General features: G+C 33.2%; 4 protein-coding genes, 3 non-coding genes and 1 pseudogene across 7 annotated transcripts; 2 read left to right on the top strand and 6 right to left on the bottom strand.

Moving 5' to 3' along the window:
* The first annotated feature begins 3,739 nt into the window (after positions 1 to 3,739).
* LOC120210845 (receptor protein kinase-like protein ZAR1) lies at positions 3,740 to 7,262 on the top strand. Its single transcript, XM_039209514.1, has 2 exons — positions 3,740 to 5,316; positions 6,502 to 7,262. The coding sequence occupies exons 1-2, from the start codon at positions 3,801 to 3,803 to the stop codon at positions 7,134 to 7,136; spliced, it is 2,151 nt and encodes a 716-aa protein (XP_039065445.1). The 5' UTR covers positions 3,740 to 3,800; the 3' UTR covers positions 7,137 to 7,262.
* Positions 7,263 to 8,702: 1,440 nt separating this feature from the next.
* LOC120210781 (protein kish-like) lies at positions 8,703 to 10,952 on the top strand. Its single transcript, XM_039209457.1, has 4 exons — positions 8,703 to 8,831; positions 8,943 to 9,049; positions 9,975 to 10,009; positions 10,681 to 10,952. The coding sequence occupies exons 1-4, from the start codon at positions 8,829 to 8,831 to the stop codon at positions 10,746 to 10,748; spliced, it is 213 nt and encodes a 70-aa protein (XP_039065388.1). The 5' UTR covers positions 8,703 to 8,828; the 3' UTR covers positions 10,749 to 10,952.
* Positions 10,953 to 14,110: 3,158 nt separating this feature from the next.
* LOC120210849 lies at positions 14,111 to 14,240 on the bottom strand. Its single transcript, XR_005524532.1, has one exon. It is a non-coding gene; the product is annotated as a small nucleolar RNA snoR74 (small nucleolar RNA).
* A 469-nt stretch (positions 14,241 to 14,709) lies between these two features.
* LOC120210847 lies at positions 14,710 to 14,840 on the bottom strand. Its single transcript, XR_005524530.1, has one exon. It is a non-coding gene; the product is annotated as a small nucleolar RNA snoR74 (small nucleolar RNA).
* A 120-nt stretch (positions 14,841 to 14,960) lies between these two features.
* LOC120210848 lies at positions 14,961 to 15,090 on the bottom strand. The gene has a single exon (XR_005524531.1). It is a non-coding gene; the product is annotated as a small nucleolar RNA snoR74 (small nucleolar RNA).
* Positions 15,091 to 15,208: 118 nt separating this feature from the next.
* Positions 15,209 to 15,323, bottom strand: LOC120210850 (annotated as a pseudogene).
* Positions 15,324 to 18,196: 2,873 nt separating this feature from the next.
* LOC120210809 (uncharacterized mitochondrial protein AtMg00860-like) lies at positions 18,197 to 18,900 on the bottom strand. Its single transcript, XM_039209472.1, has 2 exons — positions 18,779 to 18,900; positions 18,197 to 18,575 (listed from the first exon to the last, which is right to left on the bottom strand). Exons 1-2 carry the CDS (start codon positions 18,898 to 18,900, stop codon positions 18,197 to 18,199), a joined length of 501 nt encoding a protein of 166 aa, XP_039065403.1.
* Positions 18,901 to 22,843: 3,943 nt separating this feature from the next.
* Positions 22,844 to 26,138, bottom strand: LOC120210808. Its single transcript, XM_039209471.1, has 6 exons — positions 26,075 to 26,138; positions 25,529 to 25,665; positions 24,749 to 24,799; positions 23,796 to 24,636; positions 23,033 to 23,656; positions 22,844 to 22,860 (listed from the first exon to the last, which is right to left on the bottom strand). The coding sequence occupies exons 1-6, from the start codon at positions 26,136 to 26,138 to the stop codon at positions 22,844 to 22,846; spliced, it is 1,734 nt and encodes a 577-aa protein (XP_039065402.1).
* Between the last annotated feature and the right edge of the window lie 1,643 nt (positions 26,139 to 27,781).

Genomic DNA, 27,781 nt, shown 5'->3' with positions numbered 1-27,781 from the left:
AGGTAAAATATTTTTTGGACATGATTGAATTTGTTTAAAGTTTTCAAATATTTTCAAAAATAATTCAAAGTTCATTAAAATATAATTTGAGCACAAAATTGTTTTTCTGGGTACTTAGTACAAACACTGTTCTTACAGTATCGATAATGTATGAACAATACAAATATTGTTCATGTCGTATCGATACTAAAGGTAAGAGAAGTATCGATACTCTCTAGGTAGCATCGATACTATCTATGTAGCATCAATACTACCAGGTGTTTTTCAAACAGCTCAAATTTCATAATGTAAAATAGGCACCGATACTCAAAGGGATAATGATGCTACTTTACACAGTAGTATCGATACCATAAAGCATAGTATCGATACTAGTCAAGTCCAACAAATAGTAATAACTAGTTTATTTAAAAATTACAAAGCTAGTACCGATACTCATTAAAGGAGTATCGATACTCCTTGTTCTAGATAATTTTATTTTGCAGAAAATTAATCCCCAACGGCTCCAAATCATCCCAACAGCTAAAAAAGTCACAAACTCGTTCCAACATATAAAAACAAGTTGAGAACACTTGAAGAAGGGTTAGAACACCTATCCAATAAATCAAATACAAGAGAAGAACTTTTTACTCTTATTTTATTTTCTTTTGTAAATATTATTGTTTTAGTGAGCTTAATTTTGTAAAGTCATACCTTTTGAGGTTTTCTTGTTTACACATTTTATTCGTTGTGAAAAGGGGAGTAGTTCTATCTTTGCCATTGAAAAGATAGAGATTTGTAAAGGTTATCTCTTTGTCCTTGAAAAAGAAAGAACAAATTAGTGAATTTGTTAGAAAATCCTTGGTGAGGAACTAAGGTAGTGGATGTAGACTTTGGTTGAAAAAGTTGAACACTATAAATCTTTATGCATCAATTTTCTCATCCTTTAATCTCCTTGATCCCTAAATTTTTTCTCAAATCCACTTCAACCCTTCTTGACAAACTATTCGATTGATCATTGAGCTTCATCGAAAATCCCAACATAATAGCTATTAATCAGTAAGTCAACTGGCTATAATTAGACCTTGTTAATTAATTGATAAAATCAATAATTAAGTTGTTGTTTGTTGCATTGAAGATTTGATCCTAACCCCAAAATCGTTTAGGTTAATTATGTAGAAAATTAACATTAAATCCTCAAATGTTAACAGCTGTTACAGTTGTTATATCATAGTAGATTAACTCCATATTTATATCAATCAGCAAATAATTTCAGAAATTAACATATAATTCTAGCAAAAATCTTACCAATTTAAAGGTTTCCTTTACTTATAAATATGATATAAAAAACATCATTTAAGTTTTACAAAAAAATAATTTCAAATAAATTCTTTTGTATTTTTTTTAAAAAGATAGAATGTGCACGGATGTACCGAGGACATGTATTACCATGGCCATGAAACAACAGTAACGACAAAGCGCATGTGCAAGGGAGTTATTTCACCATATTCACAAAAGAAAGGAAATAGTTCCCCTTTAAATACTTTTCCAAAGGCATTGTCCTTCTCAACGTGGAATATGTGTCCTTAGTCCCTTTGTGCACTACCGACATTCTCCTATAACATACGAAAGAATTCTTTTGAAAAGAGAAAGAATTTGAATTTAAAACATGAGAAGATCAATAATGAGATTAGTTGCTTAAGCACCAGTGAATATATCTAGAACTAATACATAGTAATGATGAATAATTATTCTCTTAGATAAGTGAACAAATTTTAATTTTTCTAAGATTAGAGTGAACTCATAACACACACAACTAACTCCTTTATTCATCTAAGTCTGCGATGTGTCTACAAAATATATATACATATAACCTTATTTCCTCATAATTCTAATAAGTATACTAAAAAAAGGGCTCAATATTTATCATAGAAGGTGACTGGTCTTTCTCACTTACGTATGTTGTTTCATCAAGTTTATCTCAACATAAGTCACCCAAAATTGGATTACGAAATAATTAAGAGCTTTTACAACAACTCAACATCACAAAAGGTAAGGTGAATATTTTTCAACGGTGACAATAGTGACATGCACAAACAAGAGAGTTGTTTCATCACATTCATTAAAGACGAGAAAGAAAAATAAGTTGACTCTTATTATCATATGTAATGGGGTAAGGGGATGTATGGTAGTAGGCTGCCTCCAACACCAGGTTGAGAGCAACTTCCGTGGGAGACCTCCGAATTATGAATTGCCCACCGTGGGACTCAATCCCACTTTCATTCTCAATGTGGGATATGTGCCCTTAGTCCTTATGTGCCTTGTCAACAGAACTTCGATTCTTTTATGTTAATTATTTATTTTACTAATGATACACGCTTTAAAATTTTATTTATACATATATCATATTAATTAGTTATTAATATATATAGTCAACCACAAAATCATATCTAATTTGCCACTCATAATATTATTTAACATTAATTATAAAATTATTTTTTAGTGGCCATGTTTCAAAAGGGAGACTTAACCATTTTTAACAATTTAATGAACTCCGAAAAGAAGGGAGAGTTTTCATAGTTCTCCCAAACTTACAAAAAGAAAATTCCAAATAATATGACATAAAACGAAACATCAGCATCCAAAATTCCTAATTTCTTTTCTTCTACACTCAGCTAAGCATCACTGTTTTTGGCGGGAAGTTGGATCCACTTATTGTTTCATATAATTATTTTTAAAATTATTATTTATCACTTATCGTTTCATATAATTATTTTTAAAATTAATATTTATCGCATTTGGAATTTAAACATTCATTGATAAATTATTGATTCGGTGACAATAATATGTGTGGGTTAAATTATATTAATGTGTGTGATTTTGTTTAATATAAATGATAGGAATAGCTATGAAAAATCTAGGGTAAATTATGCGTTTAGTATATAAATTATCAGTTTTTGTCTGTTCTAATACCTAAACTTTAATTTTTTTTTCAAAATAATACTAAAGTTTAATTTTTATTCCATTTTAAACCCTCAATCAAAATTTAACGTTAAGTTTTGGAAAGAAAATAAAATTTAAATCTACTAAATGCATTAAGTTTTTAACGTTGTGACTACTAAAATGAAACAAGAACTAAGCATTTAGGTATGGTTTTGAAAATTTTGAAAGTTTAAGTATTAAAGCGGATCAAAACTAATAATTTAAGTATTGAATGTGTAGTTTACCCAAATATATATTGATTAAGTGATCAAGATTTATTATTTTATTTTATAATTAATCTATCCTATAAAAAGATCAATCTTCATTTATTTTCATCGTTTATACCAAATAAAATAGCATTGGACTAATACTTAGCTAGAGCCTAATATTCTGTAACGGTAAAATAAAGGGTTAATCTTTTTATATATGTTCAAATAAGGAGCTCACGTTTTAAAAAGATTGAATAAAAGTCTAACAATTTTTAATTCACTAAAATAAGGATCTAACATTTTGACAATATTTTCAAATAATAACCTCATTGAACAAATTAAAAAGTAAATAAATCTTTATTTGAGCGAATTGATAAATGTTAGACCCTTATTTGACATTCTTTTAAATATCAAACCCTTATTTAAACAAATCCATATATGTTAGACCCTTATTATACAATTTTAGAAGGTTAGATCCTTGCATGAACAACTAAAATGGTAGGTCATTATTTGAGCAATTAGCATGGACTATTAAACTCTTGCCTAGTGTCTTTAAAGCCCACATTTTTAATTCACATAGAAAGGAAGAGAAGAGAAGAGAAGAGAAGAGAAAGATACACTCTTTTATTGATCATGAAGAAGTTGCCCCTCCTTCCACTCATCTTCGTCTTCCTCCTCCGAAGCCTGAAACCGGCCTTTTCCCTTTCCCCCGACGGCCTCTCCCTTCTCTCATTGAAATCCGCCGTCGACCAATCTTCGGGCCAGTCCTCCTTCGCCGACTGGAACGAGGACGATGCCACGCCCTGTAATTGGTCCGGCATTTCCTGCAAGAACGTATCAGGGTCTTCTGACCCACGTGTCGTAGGAATTGCCGTTTCCGGGAAGAATCTCCGAGGGTATATTCCGTCGGAGCTTGGGAATTTAATCTATCTCAGAAGGTTAAATCTTCACAACAACGACTTCTACGGTTCCATACCGGACCAACTGTTCAACGCCACATCACTTCACAGCATGTTCCTGTATGGTAACAATCTGTCCGGTCCGCTGCCTCCTTCGATCTGCAAGCTTCCGAAGTTGCAAAACCTCGACCTCTCCAACAATTCGCTGTCGGGCTCTTTGCCTGAGAATCTCAAGAACTGCAAGCAGCTGCAGAGGTTGATTTTGGCTCAAAACAAATTCTCCGGCAAAATTCCCGTCGGAATTTGGCCGGAGTTGGACAACTTGATTCAGCTCGACCTTTCGTCGAACGAATTCAACGGACCGATCCCTAGTACCGTCGGAGAACTAAACTCATTGTCGGGAACTCTCAATTTATCCTACAATCACTTATCCGGTAATCTCCCGAAAAGCTTGGGCGACTTACCGGTAACCGTCAGTTTCGATCTCCGGCACAACAATTTAAGCGGGGAAATACCCGAAACGGGATCGTTTGCAAATCAAGGACCAACAGCATTTCTAAGCAATCCTCTTTTATGCGGGTTTCCTCTTCAAAAAACCTGCAAAAATTCCGGCACAAGTTCTCCAGGGACTCAAAATTCGGGTCCCAATTCCGGTGAAACCCAGAAGAAAGGGCTCACTCCCGCCTTAATCATATTAATATCGGCGGCTGATGCCGCTGGTGTGGCGTTGATCGGATTGGTTATTGTTTATATTTACTGGAAAAACAAAGATTCTTCAAACGGCTGTAGTTGCACTGGGAAAGCCAAGTTCGGCGATAACGGCAAAGGGAGACTCTGTTCCGTTTGTTCATTTCAGTGCATCAATGGGTTTCGAAACGATGACTCGGAATTCGAAGACAACGAGAAAGGGGATAAAGCCGGAAAAGCGGAAGGTGAGTTGGTGGCCATTGATAAAGGATTTAGTTTCGAGTTGGACGAGTTGCTTAGAGCGTCGGCTTATGTGTTGGGTAAGAGTGGGCTTGGGATAGTTTACAAAGTGATGCTCGGAAATGGGATTCCGGTGGCTGTTCGGCGATTGGGCGGCGAAGGTGGAGAGAAGAGGTATAAGGAGTTTGTGGCGGAAGTTCAGGCGATCGGGAAAGTGAAGCATCCGAATGTTGTGAAGTTGAGAGCTTACTATTGGGCTCCTGACGAAAAGCTTCTCATTAGTGATTTCATCTCCAATGGCAACTTGGCTAATGCCATGAAAGGTTAGCTTCTTCTTCTTCTTCTTCTTTATGTTTCCTGTATAAGTGTAATCAGATTGAGCTTCTTCTTCCTCCTCTTCCTCCTTTCTCCTATATAAGTTTAATCAATTTGAGTTTGAATAATTTGATTTTACTTCAAATACTCGATTCGAAGTCTAACCAAATTTCGAACAGTAAATTTTGAGATGAGCTCAAGTGAGGTTCATTTTTTTATATTAAACGTCTTTATTTTGCTAACAAAACTTAAATTACAGACAAGCCTAAGATTTTTTTATTAGAGGACGAACATATAATTGTAGATGAATTTATTAAATTTCAATATATGGAAATATAATATCAATAAAAAAATATTTAAATTATATAAAAATTTAAATTTTCATAAATTATCATCTTTCGTCCGCAATTCATCCTTAATAAGTGGCCTTTTTTAAGCTAAATGGCTATCATATGATGATTAAGAAGTGAAGTGGTCCAAAGTGGCCGACCCCTTATTGACTGTAGTTTACGCACCCGCGAGGACTCGTTAGGTCTCGGCAGTGCAGTCCCTTTCGTGGTAAGAGCTGTTTATGCAAATGCAATACCTTGCCTTTGTAAAAATACCCTAGGAGAATGAGAATCGACCCTAAAGTCAATAGTTGAGTATTTATTCATATACAAATTTCTCACTACATCATTGTTATCGAACTTGAGTTTAAACGTTAAAAATAATGACATGTATAATGATCGCATAATAAAATAAATATCAATATTTTATGTGAAAATTTCTTTTAAAAAAATTACAAAGAAAAAATATATATTTCTCAAGAGAAATTCTCATGAATAATTTGACATCTACTCTAAGCAACATAAAATATAATATATTTCGTACTTGTAATCAAACTAATTTTTTTATATTTTTTAATCAATTTCAATCGGATTGAATTTAAATGTAACTGTATATATTTAACGCTTACGTGTGTATATTATTAAAAATTCATGTATTTAAAGAATTATAAGAGAACGATATGTATACAAATTATTAATGTTGTGGGGGTAGGTTATGGAGTTGGTTGGTTCAATAGGATTTAAATGAATACTACCAAATGGTAGGTCCACCATGCATCATATGATAAAAAAAAGGGCATTGACAGCTGGGGGGGGGAATACTATATCTTTTGATTATATGGTTAATGAGATTGTTTTTTACAGGCAGAAATGGTCAACCATCAACGAGTCTCTCATGGTCAATAAGGCTAAAAATTGCAAAGGGAGCAGCCCGTGGTTTGGCCTATCTCCATGAATGCAGTCCTAGAAAATTTGTTCATGGAGACGTCAAGCCGTCGAACATCCTCCTAGACAACGAATTCCAGCCTTACGTCTCCGATTTTGGCCTCAACAGGCTCATTTCCATCGCTGGAAACAACTCCGATTCTTCATCCGGAGGCTTCATTGGTGGACTCCCTTACAAATCGATCCAGACGGAACGGACCAACAGTTATCGAGCGCCGGAAGCTCGAGTCCCCGGCAACCGAGCGGCTCAAAAATGGGACGTCTATTCGTTCGGAGTGGTCTTACTTGAGATGTTAACCGGGAAGCCTCCGGATCTATCACCGACTACCTCGACTTCCATCGAAGTCCCGGACCTCGTAAGGTGGGTGAAGAAAGGTTTCGAAGAAGAAAAGTTGTTGTCGGACATGGTTGATCCCATGCTATTACAAGAAGTGCATGCCAAGAAAGAAGTGCTGGCTGTTTTTCACGTTGCTCTGGCGTGCACCGAAGCAGACCCTGAGATTCGACCTAGGATGAAAACTGTTTCCGAGAATCTTGAAAGAATTGGGACATAATTAAGAACACATGATTATTGTCCGGGAAGAAGGGAAAGAACATGGTCCATCGTGTAGGAAGTTGAAAGATTTTACTGATTTTTGCAAAGGGGGCTGTCCCCTTTTTTCTCCATGCTAAAATCTTGCATCATTTTGAAAGTATTTACATCCATTATGTTTTAATTTAAATTTCTGTTTCATTGTATTCACATAGATACTTTAGAGGACCAATTCTCAAATCATATTAAACATGAAGGCATAATCGCAAGTCGCAATAACTTAAAGTATTGAATATCAATTTCAGAAGTTTAATGGCATGATAAATTACTTAATCGGCATAGAAGGACTAATTTGCATGACATGTCAAACTTGTCGACATGGAAGTAATTCACACAATTAATGCACACCTTTTAGCAATTCTCATTCTTTTTACGAGTTAAGAATTAATCATTGAATGACCAAGTTACAAAACTTACAGATTATGAAGATACGATAGCAAATCATGTAATTTAAAAGTGCCAAACAGCAAAATTTTACAATTCGAGGATTAAGTGTCGATCCTTGTTATTAGGCTATGAATGCCTCTAGACTAGTATAAATGTCATTGAAGGTATAGATATCATTTTTTGAGATTCGATGTTTAAAACATATCCGAAACACGTCAACATGTTAAAAATTTAAAAATTATAAAATTGACATCTGATTATTTATATATTCTAAATTAGTTTTTTTATGTTAAAAATTAACGATAGTCTAAGTTAAATATTAACATGTTAATTGAATGTGAAAAAATTATGATCTCAAAATATCAAATAACTATTATATTTCAATCAACCTTCAATTTTTAACAAAAAAAAATCATGAGTTTAAAATATATAAATAGTTGAATGACTATTTTATAATTTTTAATAATCAATAAACTCAACCAAACGAAGTCTTCTAAGACCATTCAGTAACTAAATAGATACTCTGAACAATCATCTCACACACCCATTATTAAAAAGTCTCATTCCACACATCACATATGACTCTGAATGTCTGCAACCATTACATTCATATAACAAAATATTTTAGTATAACTTTTGCATTTATTACATAAAGTTTCAGTTTTAATAGTTTTAGTACTTAAAATTTTAATTTTTACAAAATCATATATAAAATTTAATTTTTGTTTCACTTTAAAATGATATTTTTAATTTCTTTTTAGTGTTTAAATTATTATTTATATTATTTTTATTCAACTAATACGTGTCACCACGGTATTAAAAATACAACAAAGGAAAAATCTCCTTATAGGAGACTGCCAAAAATCGAACCTGAGAGTCCTTGGAGGACACATGGAACCTAACCATCTAGGCTAGGGATATATTTATGATATCAATTTGCTGAAGTTTGCATTTAACTTATGCAACTATAACTATAAAAAAAGAAATTTATTTGATCTATTTTTATTTTATTAGTATATAATTAAAATAAAAAAAATAAAATTAAAAGTTTAAATATTAAAACAGTAAAATTTATAGTTTAAATATTAAATATGTGGTTAAAAGAAGAAGGAAAAAAAAAACCAAATCTCACTAGCAGGAAAATCTATTCCTCCTTTGTCTCACTACTCAAATTCTATTTTGATTTTCGATCCAGAGCTCATATCGTTTTATCCTGCCGGGCATTTGAAGTGGGAAAATCAATCAGTCCAAGAAGGATCCCAAGCCCATGGTAAGAAAAACCCTAACTTTCTAATTTCCCGATTTCTAAAGATCGCTTTCTTCTCCTTTTAATTTTTCGAAATCAGTAGGAAGTTAGAATATTTATTATGTGTGGTTTCAGTCGGCACTCTTCAATTTCCATTCATTCTTAACGGTAGTGCTATTGGGAATCTGCACCTGCACTTACTTGAAGATGCAGTTTCCAGCAATCCTTGAACAGAGAACTGGGTATATCCCTCTCTCTCTTTTTCTAATTTTCTTTATTCATTTATTGTTGAATAGGTCTCATTACTATATTTGTAGTTGATTTCAGTGTGCATTTGTGTTTGAAAACTGATTTTGGCGACTGAATGCTAGATCTTGTGAATTGGCATAATCATGTAGTTAGTTTCATAGTGTTGTTATAGCTGTTTTTGCTTTGTAATTTGAAATGTGTACCTTTGGACTGTAAACTTTTGAGACTGGCGATGTTGGGGCGATTGCTGCTATAGCCAAGGTTTAGGTGTTTATACCATACATTTTGTTGCTTGGTGTTCTTATAGGTGTTTTAGCTTTGTAATTTTGAGTAGCTACATTTGAACTCAAAATATTTGAGATGGGGGAATGTGGAGGAACTTGACTTGTAACCAACCATTGCACAAAAGAAACTAAAAGAGAGAGAGATAAGGGAAAACAGATTATCAACTAGGCTGTTTTGGAATTCTTCCTTCTCTCAGCTTTGATGTACGATTTTACTTTGTCTTATTTATTGCTTTTGAAGTAATTTTGCAAATTAAATTGACTGTTTTGGGGGCAACTGGCAAGGCAACAAGTATGGCCACAATGATATAGTTGTAACTTTAGCATTGGAGAAGTTGGAAGTAGAGTTCTCAATCTTAACATGAGAAACTTTTAGTTTTTATTTTTTCAATAAATCTTGTGGATATCCTTGGATAACTCAACCTCTTGATTTTTTCTCTATTAAGAGCTTAGATAAATTAAAGTTGCATGACTTTAGTTAATCTTGGTCCTCTTTTTTTTTTCCTCTCCAGTATCCATATTGGTTATGGTATTGCTTGTATGCCTAGCATCTATAGGTTCTACTTTGTCATCACAATTAATTTTTAGGAAGCAAGAAATGGAGCTAATATGGTATAATATGTTTGTATGGCAGGTTCCGTGGTTTCTTTTGGAAGGCGGCCAGAATAGGTGGGTCTTCTTAAACTGCTTGATTTGCTTCTTTCTGGTCTCTTTGAAAAGTTGGAATACTCAGGCCTACATTATCCCCCTTGTGAATCTTCATTGGACATATAATGTGAATCTAAAATGTTGCTGGAAATGAGACTGAAAATGAATGACAAAAATTTAGATCTATCGGTTTTAAATAAACTATGCATATAGAACTTTTTCTTTATTTTGGATTTAAAATCTCATAATGTTACGAGTTAGAATTGGAATGTGTTGATATGTTGAAATGGGGTTTTAGATCAGTTATTTTTACATAAGAATAATGATCTAAGTTCAACATTCCATCATTATTGCCATAATTGGCATTTCGAAGCAACTGAATCTATTTTCATATGTTGTTTATACCAACTAAAATGCAATTGACTTTTGAGTTCACTGCTTCAATCGGTGTTGAATGAACAATGATTGTTGGAAATCCATTATGAGAAAAGTTCTCTTTTGCTATCTATCTAATAGGGCATGTTAGTGTAAATGTTTGGCCAAATATCTCGTTCATAACTCACAATTTTTGCCATAAAACAAATATATTTATTTATTTCCTGACCATTATTAGTAAAGTTGCATAACAAGTGTTCCTTTTATTAGTAATGCATTGCAATCTGTGGGACTAACTAGTATATTTCTTGAATCAGGTGAACGGTTAAGTCCCTGGGTGGCTGTTGGTTGCTTCACAATGGGCGTCTCAATAATATTTTTCTGAACAAGGAGCACACCGTCTAATTGTTCAGAAGAGGGATTTGGTCTTTGCCATGTGAGCAAATGTGCCGCTTGCTGAAATTTAACATGTTCAAAATGTTTGAATTATGGAAGAGTTTTGTTAACTCTGTTGGAAAAAAACTATATAAAAACTTATTCCAAAAGTACCTGAGCATTCTTTGGCTGATTGTTGTTTATTGATTATAATTATGCTCACATTGTCGTCTAACACTGTTTGAATGGACTACTGCAATTGCATAATTCGTTTCCTTTCGTTTATTTTGTCAAACCGACTTGTCTCCTTCTCTTCATGTGCCAACTGTCTTACTGAATCCCATTCCTTTGCTGATTGTAATTTCAGATTGTTTCTATTTAGAAAAACAGCTTTCGTATAGAGGATGCATAGGTTTTAGTTTGGTATAAAAGAGGCTGTAGTTTGAGAATTTAGAAAATGATTGCAGATGGCAAGATTTGAACTTTAGAATGGATATATCAACTAATTGAGTTATCCCCAAGGTGTAGAGGATACCTATACCATGCATGATAGCGAAATCTGGAATTTAGAATAAAGATGAGAAACACAGAAGAATCAAACTGAAATTAGTGAAACAGAGATGACTTAAAGCAGATCGGGAGACAAGCAACGACATAAACGGTAAGCTTATCCTTGAATCTCCTCAAAATCACGACCTTTCCACTACTCCAATGATACGCGCATTGCATCATCTTCTTCATAGGCTTCTTTCCGGTACTATCCCCTTTGGCAGCTGTCACTGTTTCTTCTTCATCTTCATCTTTGCCCCATTGAAGAGGATAGCTTCGCAAAAAGGCTTTTCTATTATTGTAGTCTTCATAGCGAAAGCTCCTACTTCTTATCCCATCTACTACATCTATCCTTTTGCAGCAATCCATACCGAACAATTAATGCCCGAGTCTCAGTATTCTCAGATTAAGCTGTGTTTTATACGTGTATATATACATATATGGGAAATGGGGTAGCTAACAGGTTGACAGGGACAAGATGATGGCAATACCTTATAGTATTTGGTTTTTACAGAGTTTTCCATTATTATTGTTATTTTAATATGCTTTAGATTTTCTGCAATGCTACCATGATAGGGTTTCATTTCAGATTTATCATATCCAAAAGCAACGACAGATAGAAGACGAAAGGAGATGATAACTTGCCGTTTAGGGACAGTAGATGCCCACAGCATGTTAAGAGGAAACTTGGATATATCTAAACACATAAGCAAGCAGCATCGGCAGCTAAGGCACGTTAAGGTTTAAGTCATAGTCTATAAAACAAGGAATAAAAGGTGAGATATCATGAGAAGTTTGCAAGATTTATTAATGATTATGAATTTTTATGCTCTATGACAAATAATAATTATAACTAATAAATGAAAAACTTGCATTAGCATCTAATGGGTTAACCTTTGTTGACCGTCATTAATTTAAATTAGTTTAAAGAGTAAATTACATATTTAGTACCTAAACTATAATTTTAGTCCGTTTTAATACCTAAACTTTTATTTTTATCAAAACCATACAAAAAAATTAATTTTTGTTTCATTTTAGTACTCCGTTCAAAATTTAACGCTAAGGTTTGATTTTTTTTAAGTTTAAGTACTAAAACAGATCAAAACTAATAGTTTAAATACTAAACATGTTATGTTTTTAATTGTGAGTATTAAAATGAAACACAAAAATTCAACGATAGGTACATGTATCATTTTGAAAGAACTAAAAGTTTAAGTACTAAAATGAACCAAATGGATAATTTAGATACTAAAAACGTAGTTTACTCTAATTTAAATTATTTGTGTTATAAAACAGCAATGTGATACTATCATTAATTAAGTTTATTTAGTTAAATTATAAATTATTTAATTCCTAATAAATATTTTTTAATATTAAAACTACTTTATATAAATATTTATATACGATATAAATAGATTAAAATACAAACATTTTTATTAACTATCAACGAATTATTCAAATAAATATTACCCCAATAATACCAATTTTAAGTTAGATCATAGTTAATGTTGCATCATTTCAATTTCATTTCAAATATCCCAGCAATATTCTTCATTAAGATTACCTGAATTAGATTTTTTTTTAAGAAAAAAAGAAACATTAAACCGTTCTGTCATTTTTCATTTATTAATGAGCATATATAATTAGTTGGGTGTTTATTTAACTAACTTAATAATTAATGATTTAGTATTAAAAATGATAACCTCGGATAACATTCAACTAAACATGGTTCGAGGACCAAAAGAAAATAAACTCAATTCTATGTTGCAAAAATTCAAAATATAAGGGGAAAAAAAAGGTGAGAAACCATTCCTTCATAGCATTGCTGAATAGGAAGCACCTAGGCTTGGGAGTGGACTTCTTGGATTTGCTAGCTGCCAATTGAGTCTCAGGCTGAACACAAAAGATTACTATCAACAAAATATACAGAAAACAGCTACTATTTCTTTTATATAATTGGAGAATTCGGAGTATCGTACACACGAATTCTATTAATAGGTCGGATATGGATACTTCAAGAAAAATTAAAAATAATGAGGGTTCATGTAAAAATTTAAAGTAGTTACCTCTTTCTTGACAGGCTCTTCCTTCTCAGACAAAATTAACTCAATGTGGCAAGGAGAAGACATGTAAGCTGGCAAAATGAGAACAGATTCCAATTAACACGGGAGAACTATTAGAACAATCCATATACAACAATACGTGCATGGTTTTAATGCGTACGGTTGATTCTTCCATGTGCACGGTAAGTACGACGCCTTTGTTTCTGAGCCTGGTTTACTTGGATGTGAGAAATATAGAGGGCATCTACGTCCAAACCCTTGACCTGAGAAATTGGCATCAAGTTGTTAGACCTGCAAAGAAATGAGTTGACAGATACTCGAAACCAAGGGACTAGGCATATATACCTCGGCATTAGTCTCTGCATTCTTCAGCAAATCTAGGATGAAGTTGGCAGAATTTACAGGCCAGCGACCTTATCCGTTGGAATGACGGTTCTTTGCCTGAGCAGTTCGACCAACACCACCACAAAAGCGTCGGAATGGTATGGCTTGCTTGTGGGCCATAACATCCTCCAAATACCTCTTGGCCTTACCCAAAGGCAACTTTCTGAGGGCAAAAGCTGTCTCCCTTGTGTTCTACAGAACCATTACAAATTGATGAGCACCAGGAAACATGAACAGCACAAAATTGGCAACAAATAACAAAAAGAGCAGAGTACTAAAACATAAAATTGAACCACACAACATTAAAAATATCTCAAGAAACAATTGAAATCATATCATATCAATCCAAAAACTAAATTCCTTACATAGGATTACAAAATGTAGCATCATTTACTGAACCTTCAGGTACCAATAAAATACAGAGGTTCACCCAAGAACAGTGCACGGGTAATTTCCCTGTAGTTTACGATAATCTAGTGTTGGTAATACTCAATCCCACATAGTATTAGAAACACTATTGGGAATGGGTATTTAAGGTTTGAATTTCCCAAAGTGCAATACCACCAACAGTCCACTCCGATTTTGGGTGTACGAAATTCGGAGCGACCGTGTTAACCTCGGGGGGCGGTCCACCTACTGTAGAGATTACACACATCAAGGGCGAATTCGTTTCTAAGGCAGTGGTTCTACCACGACACGGTTTACGAATCTGTTCCATTTACATTATTGTTTATCTTTCTTGTCAGTGCTAACAGTGTGGTTTTGCAGTTTTTATTTTACCAACATCTAGTTCACAAAAGGCAACATGACCCTTTTTTTTACATCATGTTTAGGAATCCAAAATCTCAACAAATAATAGGACCAAAAAACATCAACACGCCTCAAGACACTATTTAACTCATATATATATATATATATATATATATATATATATATATATCAATCCCAAAACTTAATTCTTTATAGAGGAATACAAAATCTAGCATCATTTACTGAACCTTCAGGAACCAATTAAATCCAGAGGTTCACCCAAGAACAATGCACAAGTAATTTTCCTAAAGTTTACGAGAACCTAGTTCACAAAAGGAAACAAAGCCTGCTTTTTTACATCAGGTTTAAAAACCTAAAATCTCAGCCAAAAAGAGGATCAAACAACATCAAAACGCCTCAAGAAACAATTGAACTCATACATCAATCCCAAAACTTAATTCCTTATAGAGGATTACAAAATTAACATCATTTACTGAACCTTCAGGCACCAATAAAGCCAGAGGTTCACCCAAGAACAATGCACAAGTAATTTTCCTGAAGTTTACGAGAACCTAGTTCACAAAAGACAACAAAGCCTACTATTTTACATCATGTTTATAAACCCAAAATCTCATCCAAAAAGAGGATCAAACAACATCAGAACACCTCAATAAACAATTGAACTCATATCAACCCAAAACTTAATTCCTTATAGAGGATTACAAAATGTAGCAAGCATCATTAAAATCCACAGGTTCACCAAAGAACAATGCACAAGTAATTTTCCTGAAGTTTACGAGAGCCTAGTTAAAAAAAAGGCAAAAAAGCCCTGCATTCTTCATCATGTTTATAATCCAAATACTCAGCCAAAAAAAAATTATAACCGTAAACAATGCATCATAAAAGTTTACGAAAATCACATAACAAATCTCTCTCAAGCAATGAAATAAACAGAGAAGTTCCACAACAGCCTTTAATTAACAAATATGACAACTAATACAAGTATACATACTTTGAAGAAAACTACTCTACCATGCTAATCTAAATATAATTTAACAATCATTTATTACTGTCAAATGATTATTGTTGGGCATATTAAAAAAAACCCAGAACTTTGAATCAATACTTAAGCCAAATTATATCAAGAAATGATGATAATCCTTGAAATGAACCCTGAGATCAGAGCCCCTTGCCTTACAGGCTGCAAAAATTAAAAACCAAACGTCATTGGTCTCCACACAACGAATTTGGGCTTCATAAAAAAAGAAAGTGAAAAGATCAAAGATGACAAAACGGGACTTTACACTTGGTGGAATTATCGAGCTCCTTCGAAAACTTCACCTGAAAAAAACATGGGTTCAAAACAAAATCGAGTTCAGTGTTACATAATCTCATAAAACAAAGAAGAGACTTCAAAATATAAACCGGGTGTCAGGTTTTAACCTGAAATGGCGAGAAAGGATTGAAGAAACAGAGAAGAAATATAGGTTACATAAAGAAGTTCTCAGTATTTTCATTCATAAAATCTCATTTTTGCCAATTACAACTCTATATATTGCTTAGATTCAATTATTTATTGACACCTATAGATTCTTTCTAACAAACCATAGTCGTTTCATGTGTCCAACTTCTGCCCGTGGAATTTCTTAGCCAGTTTGTTTTGTTGTCTCAATTTGCCCCGTAATCTGTCCAAAGCCCATATCAGGTAATTCCCATTCCTTCACTTTCCCTTTTTGTATAATTCAAAATCCCTAATTCGTTTTCCCATTTCCCAGTTTCTCTATCTCCAATCCCTAATTGCTCATCCTTAATTCTCATTTTCTCATCCATGGCCATGACAATACCCCCTTCTGCAGTCGATGCTTGTCCCCAAGGATCGAAACCATGAAACTACGATTTCAGTACAGAAAAATCTTCCCAGGTAGCATTCTCTAGTCCCAAATTCACCCATTGAATCAATAATTGTGTGACTGCTTTTTATCTCTTTTCATCATTCGTTTGTCTAATACCAGTGAGGGGTAAACACGGAACTGCCCATCTGCATTGACCTCCGGTGGATTTCGAGAGGTTATTATTTTATCTCCAATCTTCTTTTTTAATAAACTGATGTGGAAAACATGATGAATTTTTGAATTTTCAGGTAACTGTAATTTGTAAGCCACTGATCATATTTTCTCTGTGACTTTATAGGGTCCATAGTACCTGGCTGACAACTTTAGGTTCTTCCTCAAAGCTACTGATGTATGTCGATAAGGTTGCAATTTAAGGTAAACTTCATCCCCTACCTAAAGTTCTCTGTCACTTCTCTTTTTATCTGCATAATGATTCATGCGTTGTTGTGCCTTTTCAAGTTGCTCCTATAAAATTATGTTCATATTGTCTCTTTCCTGTAGCAGTTGTTGTACATCTGCTACTTTTGATTCTGTTTGCCATGTCATAGTAGGAGGTATGTAGCCATAGAGAGCTGTGAATGGAGTTGTTCCCAAAGCAGTGTGGAAGCTGGTGTTATACCACCATTCTGCTTGGGACAACTATTTACTCCAATTTGTAGGTTTCATAAAACACATTCCTCTTAAATATTGTTCCAAACATTGATTCAATCTTTCTGTCTGACCATCTGTTTCTGGATGGTAGGCTGTAGTGAATAAAGTATTAGTTCCAAGTAACTTAAGTAGTTCTATCCAGAAAAGACTGGTAAAAATCTTGTCTCTATCAGATAGGGCTATTCTGGGTTGTCCATGTAATTTATATACTTTATCTAAGTAGACTTTAGTTACATCTGCTGCAGTGAAGGGATGTACCAAGGGTAGGAAATGTGCATATTTGGTAAACTTGTCAATGATAACCAAGATGCAATTGTACCTGATAGAAGTTGGAAGTCCTTCAATGAAATCCATAGTAATGAATTCCCAAGCATATTTAGGAATTGGAAGTGGTTGAAGTAGTCCTGGTTTCAACACATGTTCATCTTTAATCATTTGGCAAATGTCACACTGTTGCACAAATTCTTTGACCATCATTTTCATCTCTTTCCAATAAAAATAAGATTTCACCCTATGATATGTAGCTTGTATACCTGAATGGCCACCTTGAGGTGAGTCATGTAGAACCTCTATAATTTGCTATCTTAAAGAACCTGTTTGTCCAATATAAACTTTGCCCTTATTCCTTAGGGCACTATTTAAATAGGATCATTCTGTTACATCTTGAGTTGAGACAACTAGTTTAGTAATCATTATGCAGCCAATGAATCATTCTGGTAACTCTGTTCAACCTCTTGAACCCATGTTGGAATAACAACAATAGCTGTCATTTGTTGTAATTTCACCTCATCCTCATTTCTTCTAGATAGAGCATCTGCTGCCAAATTGTGTCTACCTTTTATGTACTGAATAACATAATTCAGTCCCAATAACTTGGTGAGCCCTTTTTTTTTGTATAGAAGTAGTCAACTTCTACTCCAACAAATACTTTAGAGCCTCATGTTCTGTCTTGATAATGAAAGTCTCCCCTTCTAAGTAGTGTCTCCATTTGGAAATGGCCATAAGGATAGCCAAGTACTCTTTTTTATATATGGATAAATCCAACTGTTTAGGTCCTAATGCCTTGCTAAGATAAGCCATTGGTCTACCTTCTTGAGATAAAACTGCTCTAATTCCTTTAGAACTTGCATTTGTCTCCAAACAGAAACTTTTAGTAAAGTCAGGCGGTGCTAGAACAGGAGCATGGCACGTTGTAGTCTTAAGAAGTTCAAAGACAAATCTGTTTTCTCCTGTCTACTGAAATTGATCCTTTTAAGCATAGTAGTTAAAGGCTTAGCAATTTCTCCATAACCCTTAATAAACCTTCTATAGTATCCTGTCAAGCCAATGAAGCCTCTTAGGGACTTCAAGGTTTTTGGTAATTTCCATTGCTTCATTGCTTGGATCTTTGCTGGGTCAATAGCTACCCCATGTTTAGATATGATATAACCCAGGTATTCCACTTCATTTTGACCAAAAAAACATTTAGTCTTTTTGGCAAATAACTGATTCTGCTTCAAAACTTCCAGAACAATCCTGAGATGCTTAATATGATTTTCCAAATCAAAGCTGTAAATGAGTATGTCATCAAAGAATACCAAAACAAATTTCCTTAGATAAGGCTCAAATACTCTGTTCATTAATGCCTGAAAAGTTGTTGGGCGTTAGTAAGCCCAAAAGGCATAACCTTGAACTCAAAATGGCCATGGTGAGTTTTAAAGGCTTTTTTTGGAATATCCTCAGGGTTGATTCTGATTTGCCAATACCCTGACCTTAAATCCAGTTTAGAGAAGTATGATGCTCCCCTCAACTCATCTAACAAGTCTTCCACCACAGAAATTGGAAACTTATTCTTTATAGTCAGAGCATTTAGTTGTCTATAATCTATACACATCCTCCAACTTCAATCTTTCTTCTTAGCCAACAAACAAGGTGAGGCAAAGGGGCTTTTACTTGTCTGAATTATAGAAGAATATAACATTTCTTTAACTTGCTTTTCAACCTCTGACTTCTGATGGTAAGGCATCCTGTAGGGTCTGATGTTCACTGCCTTTGTACCATCTTTTAAGATAATTGAGTGGTCATGTTCTCTTGGAGGTGGCATCCTTTTTGGCTCTTCAAAAACAACTGAATATTCCTCCAATAAATCTTGTAACTCAGCAGGTACCACATTAGGATTATCCTCTCCACTCAACATAAAAATTTCTCTTGTTAGATCATTACTTTTTTCCATCAATTTCTGTAGTTTACTGTTTGATATCAATATAACATTAGAGGAATTATGCCATCCTTTTAAGATAACATTTTTCCCATCTTTCTGAAAGCTCAGAGTCATATGATTAAAATCCATCAATAGTGGACTATACTTTCTCAACCAATCCACCCCTAACACCATATCAATCCCTTCCAGAGCTAAAACTCTGAAATCATGTTCAAATTGAGAACCTTGCATTCCCCACCTTAAATTTTTACCCATAGCTGAACTGTATAATTTTTCTCCATTAGCAATTGTAATGGTTAAGGGATGAGTCTACTCCACTTCTACTCATTCTTTAGACCACTGCCCAGTTATGGAACTATGAGTGCTTCCACTGTCTATTAGGATGTTCAGTGGTTCCAGTCTTCTGCATTTTCTTTGTCTTACCCAGCTTAAAAAAAATTTTTGGGATCAATAATCTAGCTCTGATTACCAATTGTCAGGTTTTAACCTGAAATGGCGAGAAATGATTGAAGAAACAAAGAAGAAATGTAGGTTACAGAAAGAAGTTCTCAGTATTTTCATTCATAAAATCTCATTTTGCCAATTACAACTCTATATATTGCTTAGATTCATTCAATTATTTATTGACAGCTGTAGATTCTTTCTAACAAACCATAATCGTTTCATGTGTCCAGCTTCTGCCCGTGGAATTTCTAAGCCCAATTGTTTTGTTGTCTCAATTTGCCCTGTAATCTGTCCAAAGCCCATATCAGGTAATTCCCGTCCCTTCACTTTCCCTTTTGTATAATTCAAAATCCCTAATTCGTTTTCCCATTTCCCAATTTCTCTATGTCCAATCCCTAATTGCTCATCCTTAATTCCGATTTTCTCATCCAAGGCCATGACACCGGGAAAACAAATTTAAGAAAAATGAACCATGGCGGCTGATCTCGTTGCCGCTCCTGCTGCCTAAGGTAATTTGCTTATGCGGGAACGCTAAGCAGAAGAATAAAGCAAGAATATAACACAATTTGGAAAAATGTATGCATACTGATTAGGGTTTTGGATTATTTATTTTTTAGGGTTGGATTTTGGGCTAAGAAATCAAAAGTTAAGAAAATGAGGAGAAAAGTTTATTGTTTGTATAGTCGAACCCAAAATCATATTTTATGGGTCAAACACTTTAGAGATCCAAATCCAATAACTGTTTTTTTTTTCAATTTAAAGAAAAAAGAGAAATATTTTTAATATAATTTCTTCACTATAATCTTTATAAATTTGTTTGGATAATTATTTTTTATGGAATATAAATATTCCAAAAATAGGTTTAAAATATTATCGTTTATATTTACAAGAAAAATAAATCACATTTCATATTTTAATAGTACAATATTAAATATTTTAAATCTCAACATTTTAATTTTTTTCAATTTATGCAGTAAATATTGACCATTATTCAAGTAATTATTTTATTAGAGTAATTATTTTAGATCTCAACTTTACCAAGCTCATGAACTTACCAACATTGCGGTGAGCAAGGTCATTAGGATACGATTTATTTATTTATTTATTTGTCATAGGTAGGGGTGTAAATGAACCATACTCAAATGATCAAGGTTGTATTTGTGTTTATTTTATAACCATTTCTACGTCTGATTCGTGTTCGTAATTTTTTAATAATATATTCGAAATCAATTGGTTTATTATTTGATGTGTTTGGATTTAATTCATTTAGTGTTTATGAACATATTTATTTAACGTTCACGAACATATTCATTTCTAGTGAGAGATGTACACCTAGATTAATAGGTTGAAATACAAATATAATAGGGATATATTATTTCTTTATTTATACATTCGAGTTTCCATGCATTAATCTATATATGCATATTTGCACCAATATAAGTACTTACATCTCCTATTCTTTTAATATCCTAAAATAAAACACATACTTATATAAATGTAAGTATACACACCTAGTTTAATGTGTTGAAATTCAAATATAAAACTAAAGTTATTTTATTTTAATATTTTTTAAAAAATATATCATTAATAAATAAATGAGCTTTTACATAAACTTATTTATGAACATAAATAGTTCAAATATATTTATATTTATGTTCGTTTATTTATTAGTTAAATATAAAAATATTAATATTTATTTTTTGGACTTGATAAATATATATTATATAAATAATTGATCAAACGTTCAATAATTAATAACGTTTTATAGATTTTTTTTGGAAATAAAGAAACAAATAGAAGCAAATGATGTTTTGGGTGACATCAATGTTTTTAAAACCGGATCGGACCTTGAACCGGTGAAGGTACTGGTTCACTGGTTCATTGGTTCAATCGGGTTCAACCGCGGTTGAACCGGTATATATAAAATAATATTTTTTTTAAAATTTTACATAATATTCAAAGCAATATTAATATATATATATAACATTCTTTTTAAGTTCACAATATTAAAATGTATAAAAATATTACAAGTCATAACATATATAAGTTAAATACCATTATATCAAGTGAAACAAAATGATTCAAATAAACTACAACATAATATTTAAGGTTAATACCTAATGAAATTCATCAACAAACAAATAAATAAAAAGTACATAATTGATACAAGTATCAATCATCATAATATTCATTGAAATTGATTCCCTCAAATTCCAAAATATTGGGAAAAGCTTCTTCATTAGTTGAACTACCACCGCCATCACCACTTTGAACTTGAAAGTCCACAACATCAAGATCTTCATCACCTAGCAATATGATAAACAAATACAAATTTAAATTTAAATTTAAATTCCCAAACAATACTTAACAATTAAAAGTAAAAGTGTAAAACATATTAAATAATAAATATAATTATATAACTAAAATAAACAAGCAAAGATTAACCTTCATTATTTTTTGATGATTGGCCAACTGGAATTGCATTCTCATGATAAAGAAAATTATCAATCTCATCAATATCAAGCTCAGGAGGTGTTTGTTCTTCAGTTACCCAAAAATCAACATGATCAATAGATTCATAATCAATAGGATCATAACATGGCTTCTTGAGCAACCTAAAATTAAACATCACAATATCAAGAAAGAAGTTGATTAATGATTAATTGATTATGCTTAAAAGGATAAGGAAATGAAATAATATTTTGACATTATACCTATTCTTTAAACGCAAGTTATAAGTAACATAAACTAGATCATTTAGTCTTTGATGTTCTAGTCTATTTCTTCTCTTTGTATGGATGCGTTCAAAGACACTCCAATTTCTCTCACATCCAGAAGATGAAGAAGTTTGACTAAGAAGACGGATTGCCAACTTTTGCAAAATTGGAGCACTACCCCCAAACAACGCCCACCATTGATCTACAATAAATAAATTTAATGATAAAAAAATATAAGTATAGAACACAAGTTATACTTAACTATTTAAGCGTAAAATATAAATTATAAACTAAAAAAATAAAGTAATATTTACCGGGTCGAGTTGTCTTTGTTACGATAAGAGCACTTTCTCGACCAAAACTTCCTTGTCGTTCCCGGTACATATTCATCTCACTAATGCCTTTAGTTAAGTCATTACAAAAAGCTCTTTTTTCAAGTAAAGAAATGGTTGCACTCATAACTCTGTTCTTGCTACAAAATTTCTCATCATAGAAGAATGCAGGATTTAAAAAGTAAGCTGCTGCATGAAGATTGAGTTTTAAATGTTTATCCCATCGAGCCTTAATAATATATGTGTAAGGCTTATACAAAGCTCTCCTATTTCTAAACATCTTCTTTATAGCATTTTTTGCCCTTTGCATGCCTTCATAAACATAACCAAGAGAAGGCTTTTCATCCCCATCTACAATTCTTAGTAATCGAATGATAGGAGCCACAAGTTTCGCTATCGACAAATAATCATTCCAAAACTTTTGATCCAAAACAATATCACTAACAATTTTTCCTGTTGTAGTCTTTGATAATTTATGGATAGTGAAATGCTTGTCTACAACTAAAGCTTGCAAATCATGTTTGTGATCAAAAATACTTTTCAATGTAATAAAAGTAGTAGCAAAACGAGTCACTCCTGGATGTACAATTTCTTTCCAACCTTCTCTTTTTCTCATCCAAGATAAGAATACCATGTGATTATAGACAAATACTGTAATCTTGGAAGACTTTGTGGCAAGGTCTGCAACATGAGGCATACTAGCAAAGTCCTTTAAAAGGAGATTCAAACAATGAGCGGCGCAAGGAGACCAAAAAATGGTATCATATTTCTCTTGTATCAATTTACCAGCAGCTACATAATTAGCTGCATTATCAGTCACTATATGAACAATATGTTCAGCTCCAACCCATTCAACCACTTCAGAAAACAAGCCGCATAATGTCTTAGCATCTTTTATGACATCTGATGCATCAACAGATTTCACAAATACTACACCTATAGAATAATAAATTAAAAAGTTTATCAAACATATATCAAGTATTCTTCATATGACAGTTAACAACAACCTAAAAAAATAGTGAACTTATAAGTAATAACTATACTAAAGACTATTAAAATTTAACATAAATGATACCTGTAGGACAATAAACTAGAAAGTTGATCAAAGTTCTTTGTCGTTGATCAGTCCATCCATCTGCCATAATTGTACATCCACTCTTAGCCCAATTTGCTCGATAACCTTCTACAAGTAAGCAACACTCTCTCTTGCAATCTCCCAACAAGTTAACCCTTAATTCATGATAAGATGGGCCTTTAAAACCGGGACCAATAGCATTGATTGCATCTAAAGCAGGTTGAAAGTATGGTGATAGTGTTGCATGAAATGGAATGCAGGCATCATAAAACCAATGAGCAATTGCCATCTTAGCTTTGTGAATTGCTTGCGTGCTTGATAATACACTTTTCAAACTTGGTTGCGATCCTGGAGTAGTCCTTGGAGCAAAATAATTACTAATTTCAACATTAGCTTTTCTTTTCAATGTGGGTTGCATCTTACTCTTCATATCCATATTTGAGCTAGGTTGAACTTCTTGTGCTTCATCTTCAATATTTTGATCACCATATGCTTCATATAGGTTACCATCACCACTCTTACTTTTTTCTTTGATTCCAACCAATAACTTAAGCATTTGGTTACGAACATCATGAGGAATATTTTTGCAAGAAATTATATTACCTGGAACCCCCGCAAGATGTTGCTTCATTCTATTTATGCCCCCTCCTTTATAAGTCTTACTACAATAAAGGAAAGTGTATACACAACTTTTTCCCTCTTTTTTAAACGAAATGTGAGCCCACGCAGGATCACTTTTCCCACGATCTGTACTTGAGGATTCTGTGGATTGTTTCTCAAATGGAATATTATTACTATCTTGAGAAGCATTATCTTGTAGAGCATTCACACTTGGTAATTCCTACATGTTATAAGCATAAACTGATTAGTGATTAATAATAAATAATTGAATAATTGAGAAATTCATATGCAATTATAAATATAACAAGCAACAAAATTTGTCATAGAGGAACAATCTCACTAGCACCAATTTCAATACCCACTGTTAGAGTCGTGGAGAAGCACTATAGATAGAATGCAGGAACTCAATCAAGCACAAATAGCAGGGATAGAACAGTATCACCCATCTAGGTAAAAAAACAAAACATATTGAAGCTGCTTCGCCAGGTCCAAGCGACAGTACCCATGAGTTTTTGTCAATTCATACCGAGGGTGCTAATCAAAATTATATTTCTTCATGTAGACAACCTTTACTAAGTCGGAAGAGTACAAGTATTAGGATGAAAAATAACAAAAAGATGACAAAATTAGGTTCTTTTGACAGTTTATCTTAGCCTAATGTAAAGATAAATCCTCCTATATTGGATTGGGGCCGGAAATTTTTATTTTTCCCTTCAGTGGCTTACTTGACAGTAGCAAATACATGCAATGATAACATTTTACGGATTCATGAACCGTTCAGTACCAATAAGTAGTTCTATCCCTGCAATTTTAGTGAGATTTCGCTTGTTACATACATTGAACGAACAATATCACAAATTTCTTTTTTTTTTGAAGTAAAAAGTGAGCAGAGACGGTTCCATTTCCACAAAACTCGACATAAAATTGAAAGTTTTATAAGTTCCACATTGAACAGAGGCTAAAACAGTACGCTAACAAAGGCATTAGTTCTAAGGTTCCTTTAATATTATGTTTCAAAACCAATAGGTCAAAAAACATGGTTCAAGCAAAACCAGAACAAGAATCAGATGGAGCTGCACTATAGAAAAAATGGAGCACAGGCGCGGGCAGACCATTTCGATTTTCTCTTGCAGAAAGCAAAGAAGCATCGCAGCTTTTAACAGTATCACAAATTTTGCACCAGTTTTCGAAGCAGAAAGAACATAAAGATCAAGTTGGATTTCTACCAAAGAATGAATATCAAAACGTACTATATTAAAAACCAAATCCAGCAGAATCAAGCTGCAAATCACACTAGAATCAAGATCGGCTACAGTTCATCAAATTCCATATATATAAAATCGGGCCATAAAAATCAAACTACAAACTCAAAGATTTAAATTCAATTAAAAGATGAATTAAAAATACAAAGAAATGAGAAGCTTAAACATTACCATCTTACGAGAATAACGAACTGGAACTCAATGAAACGCCGGTGAGGGAGTGGTGATGAAGGAATCCAAAGTGGAAAAGCTGAAAAGGGATAGGGTTTACTGCTTAAACGTTCGTGAAAGAAAAAGAAAAACTAAAAATGCCTTAACCCTGCAAAATCAGAAAATAAATATGGGTTGAAAAAAAATCATAAAACGGCGACGTTTTGTTTAATTAAAAAAAAACACAGAACCGCTTGAACCGGTAGAACCGCCGGTTCACAGCCGGTTCTTTGCACATCCGATTTTGCATGTTGACCGGACCGGACAGATAACCGATTCACGGTTCAACCGGTCCAACCGGCCGGTCCGGTCCGGTTTTAATAACCATGGGTTACATCCATCCATGATTCGTGTTGGCTTGTTGCCCTGCAGCCTCTAAAAGTCTGGAAAGAAACCAACGGCTCCCTTTCATTTGGTTTGACCTTTGTTCAGTCTTTGCTTAATCTCAACGTACAAATCCACGTGTCAATCATGCCAAATCAGCAAATTCAGAGCACCCGTAGATAAAAGACACTGGCAGTCGAGTGAAGTCTCGAACACATATATGCATGCAGCCTTCCCATTTCTTAATATCTAAAATCTTCAGGATTAGTCAGTCCCCACGCATTTGGGAAATTCGAACGTATGAAAGTTTAATATATGATTAAAAAAATATATTATCAGAAATATTATGGTGCGTTTGGTTCACAGAATGTAAAATTATCAGTGGGAATAAGATTACCGACGAGAATAAGATTACTGGGAATGTTGTATTTTGTGTTTGATTCGTTTAGCAGGAATGTAATATTACAGTGTTTGGTTAAAGAAATAAAAGATTATTGAATGTATATTTTACCAAATTGTCCTTATTATATATTTGTTTTTAACAAGTTAAATTCTACTATAATTTTACTATAATTAATTTATATATTTTCTTTAAAAAATTTAAATTCATAAAATTTATATAATTTTTTTTACAAATTTGAAAAGATAAATAGGTTTAATATAAGGGTAAAATTTTATTTTAACCCCTGAATTTCATATAAAATTATAATTATCGAATTTTTTTGTAAATCTAAAATAGTTTAAGAATAAATTTGAAATTTAACCTTCATATAATTTTTTTATTCAATGACAGAAGAATGATATTTTTTAAAAGAAAATTTTTTTAAGGGCATTTTAGTCCAAAACGTTGGGAATATAACAATACCTAAGGGGAGGTGATAATCACATTCCCTGTAATATACCCAAAAATATCACTGTTGGGAATAAAGGATTGCCGAGGGTTGGGAATGTTTGCCAATCAAACGAGAGAATGACATTCTATTCCCCCTGTAATCCAAGATTACCTAAACCAAACGGCCCCTTATTATTTTTTTAATATTTTCGGAAAAAATTTATTAAAAATATTATTATTTCTATCGGAAATGTTATTATTGGGTGCTTTACCAGGTTTGATAGCATATCCGGTAAAAGCGCTACTTAAAACATTATTTTTTTTACCAGAAATATTAGAGAAAATAACCTCAATGACCAAAAATGCCTTATAATATACGATTTTAACCAACTTTTTTTGGATTTGCCAAAATGACCAACTAAATCGCAATGCGATCGATAATTCGCAACGCGATCTCCGGTATCGCAAATCAGTTTCCAGATTCGCAACGCGATTCTGACTATCGCATTGCGATTTCCCAAATTCGCGTTGCGATTTTCCTAATTCGCAATGCGAATACGTAAATCGCAACGCGAATTTGGAAAATCGCAATGCGATTACGTAAATCGCAATGCGAATACGTAAATCGCAATGCGAATCTGTAAATCGCAACGAGATTCTGACTATCGCAATACTGAATTTCAAATTCGCAACTCGATTTCTGATTTCGCAACAGGTTTTAATTTCGCAACACAAAT

This window comes from Hibiscus syriacus, unplaced genomic scaffold, assembly GCF_006381635.1.
Source record: "Hibiscus syriacus cultivar Baekdansim isolate YM2019G1 unplaced genomic scaffold, ASM638163v2 tig00109936_pilon, whole genome shotgun sequence".
Taxonomy (NCBI): Eukaryota; Viridiplantae; Streptophyta; class Magnoliopsida; order Malvales; family Malvaceae; genus Hibiscus; species Hibiscus syriacus.
The sequence above is the reverse complement of the archived record's forward strand: the minus strand, read 5'-3'. Positions and strand labels throughout refer to the sequence as shown.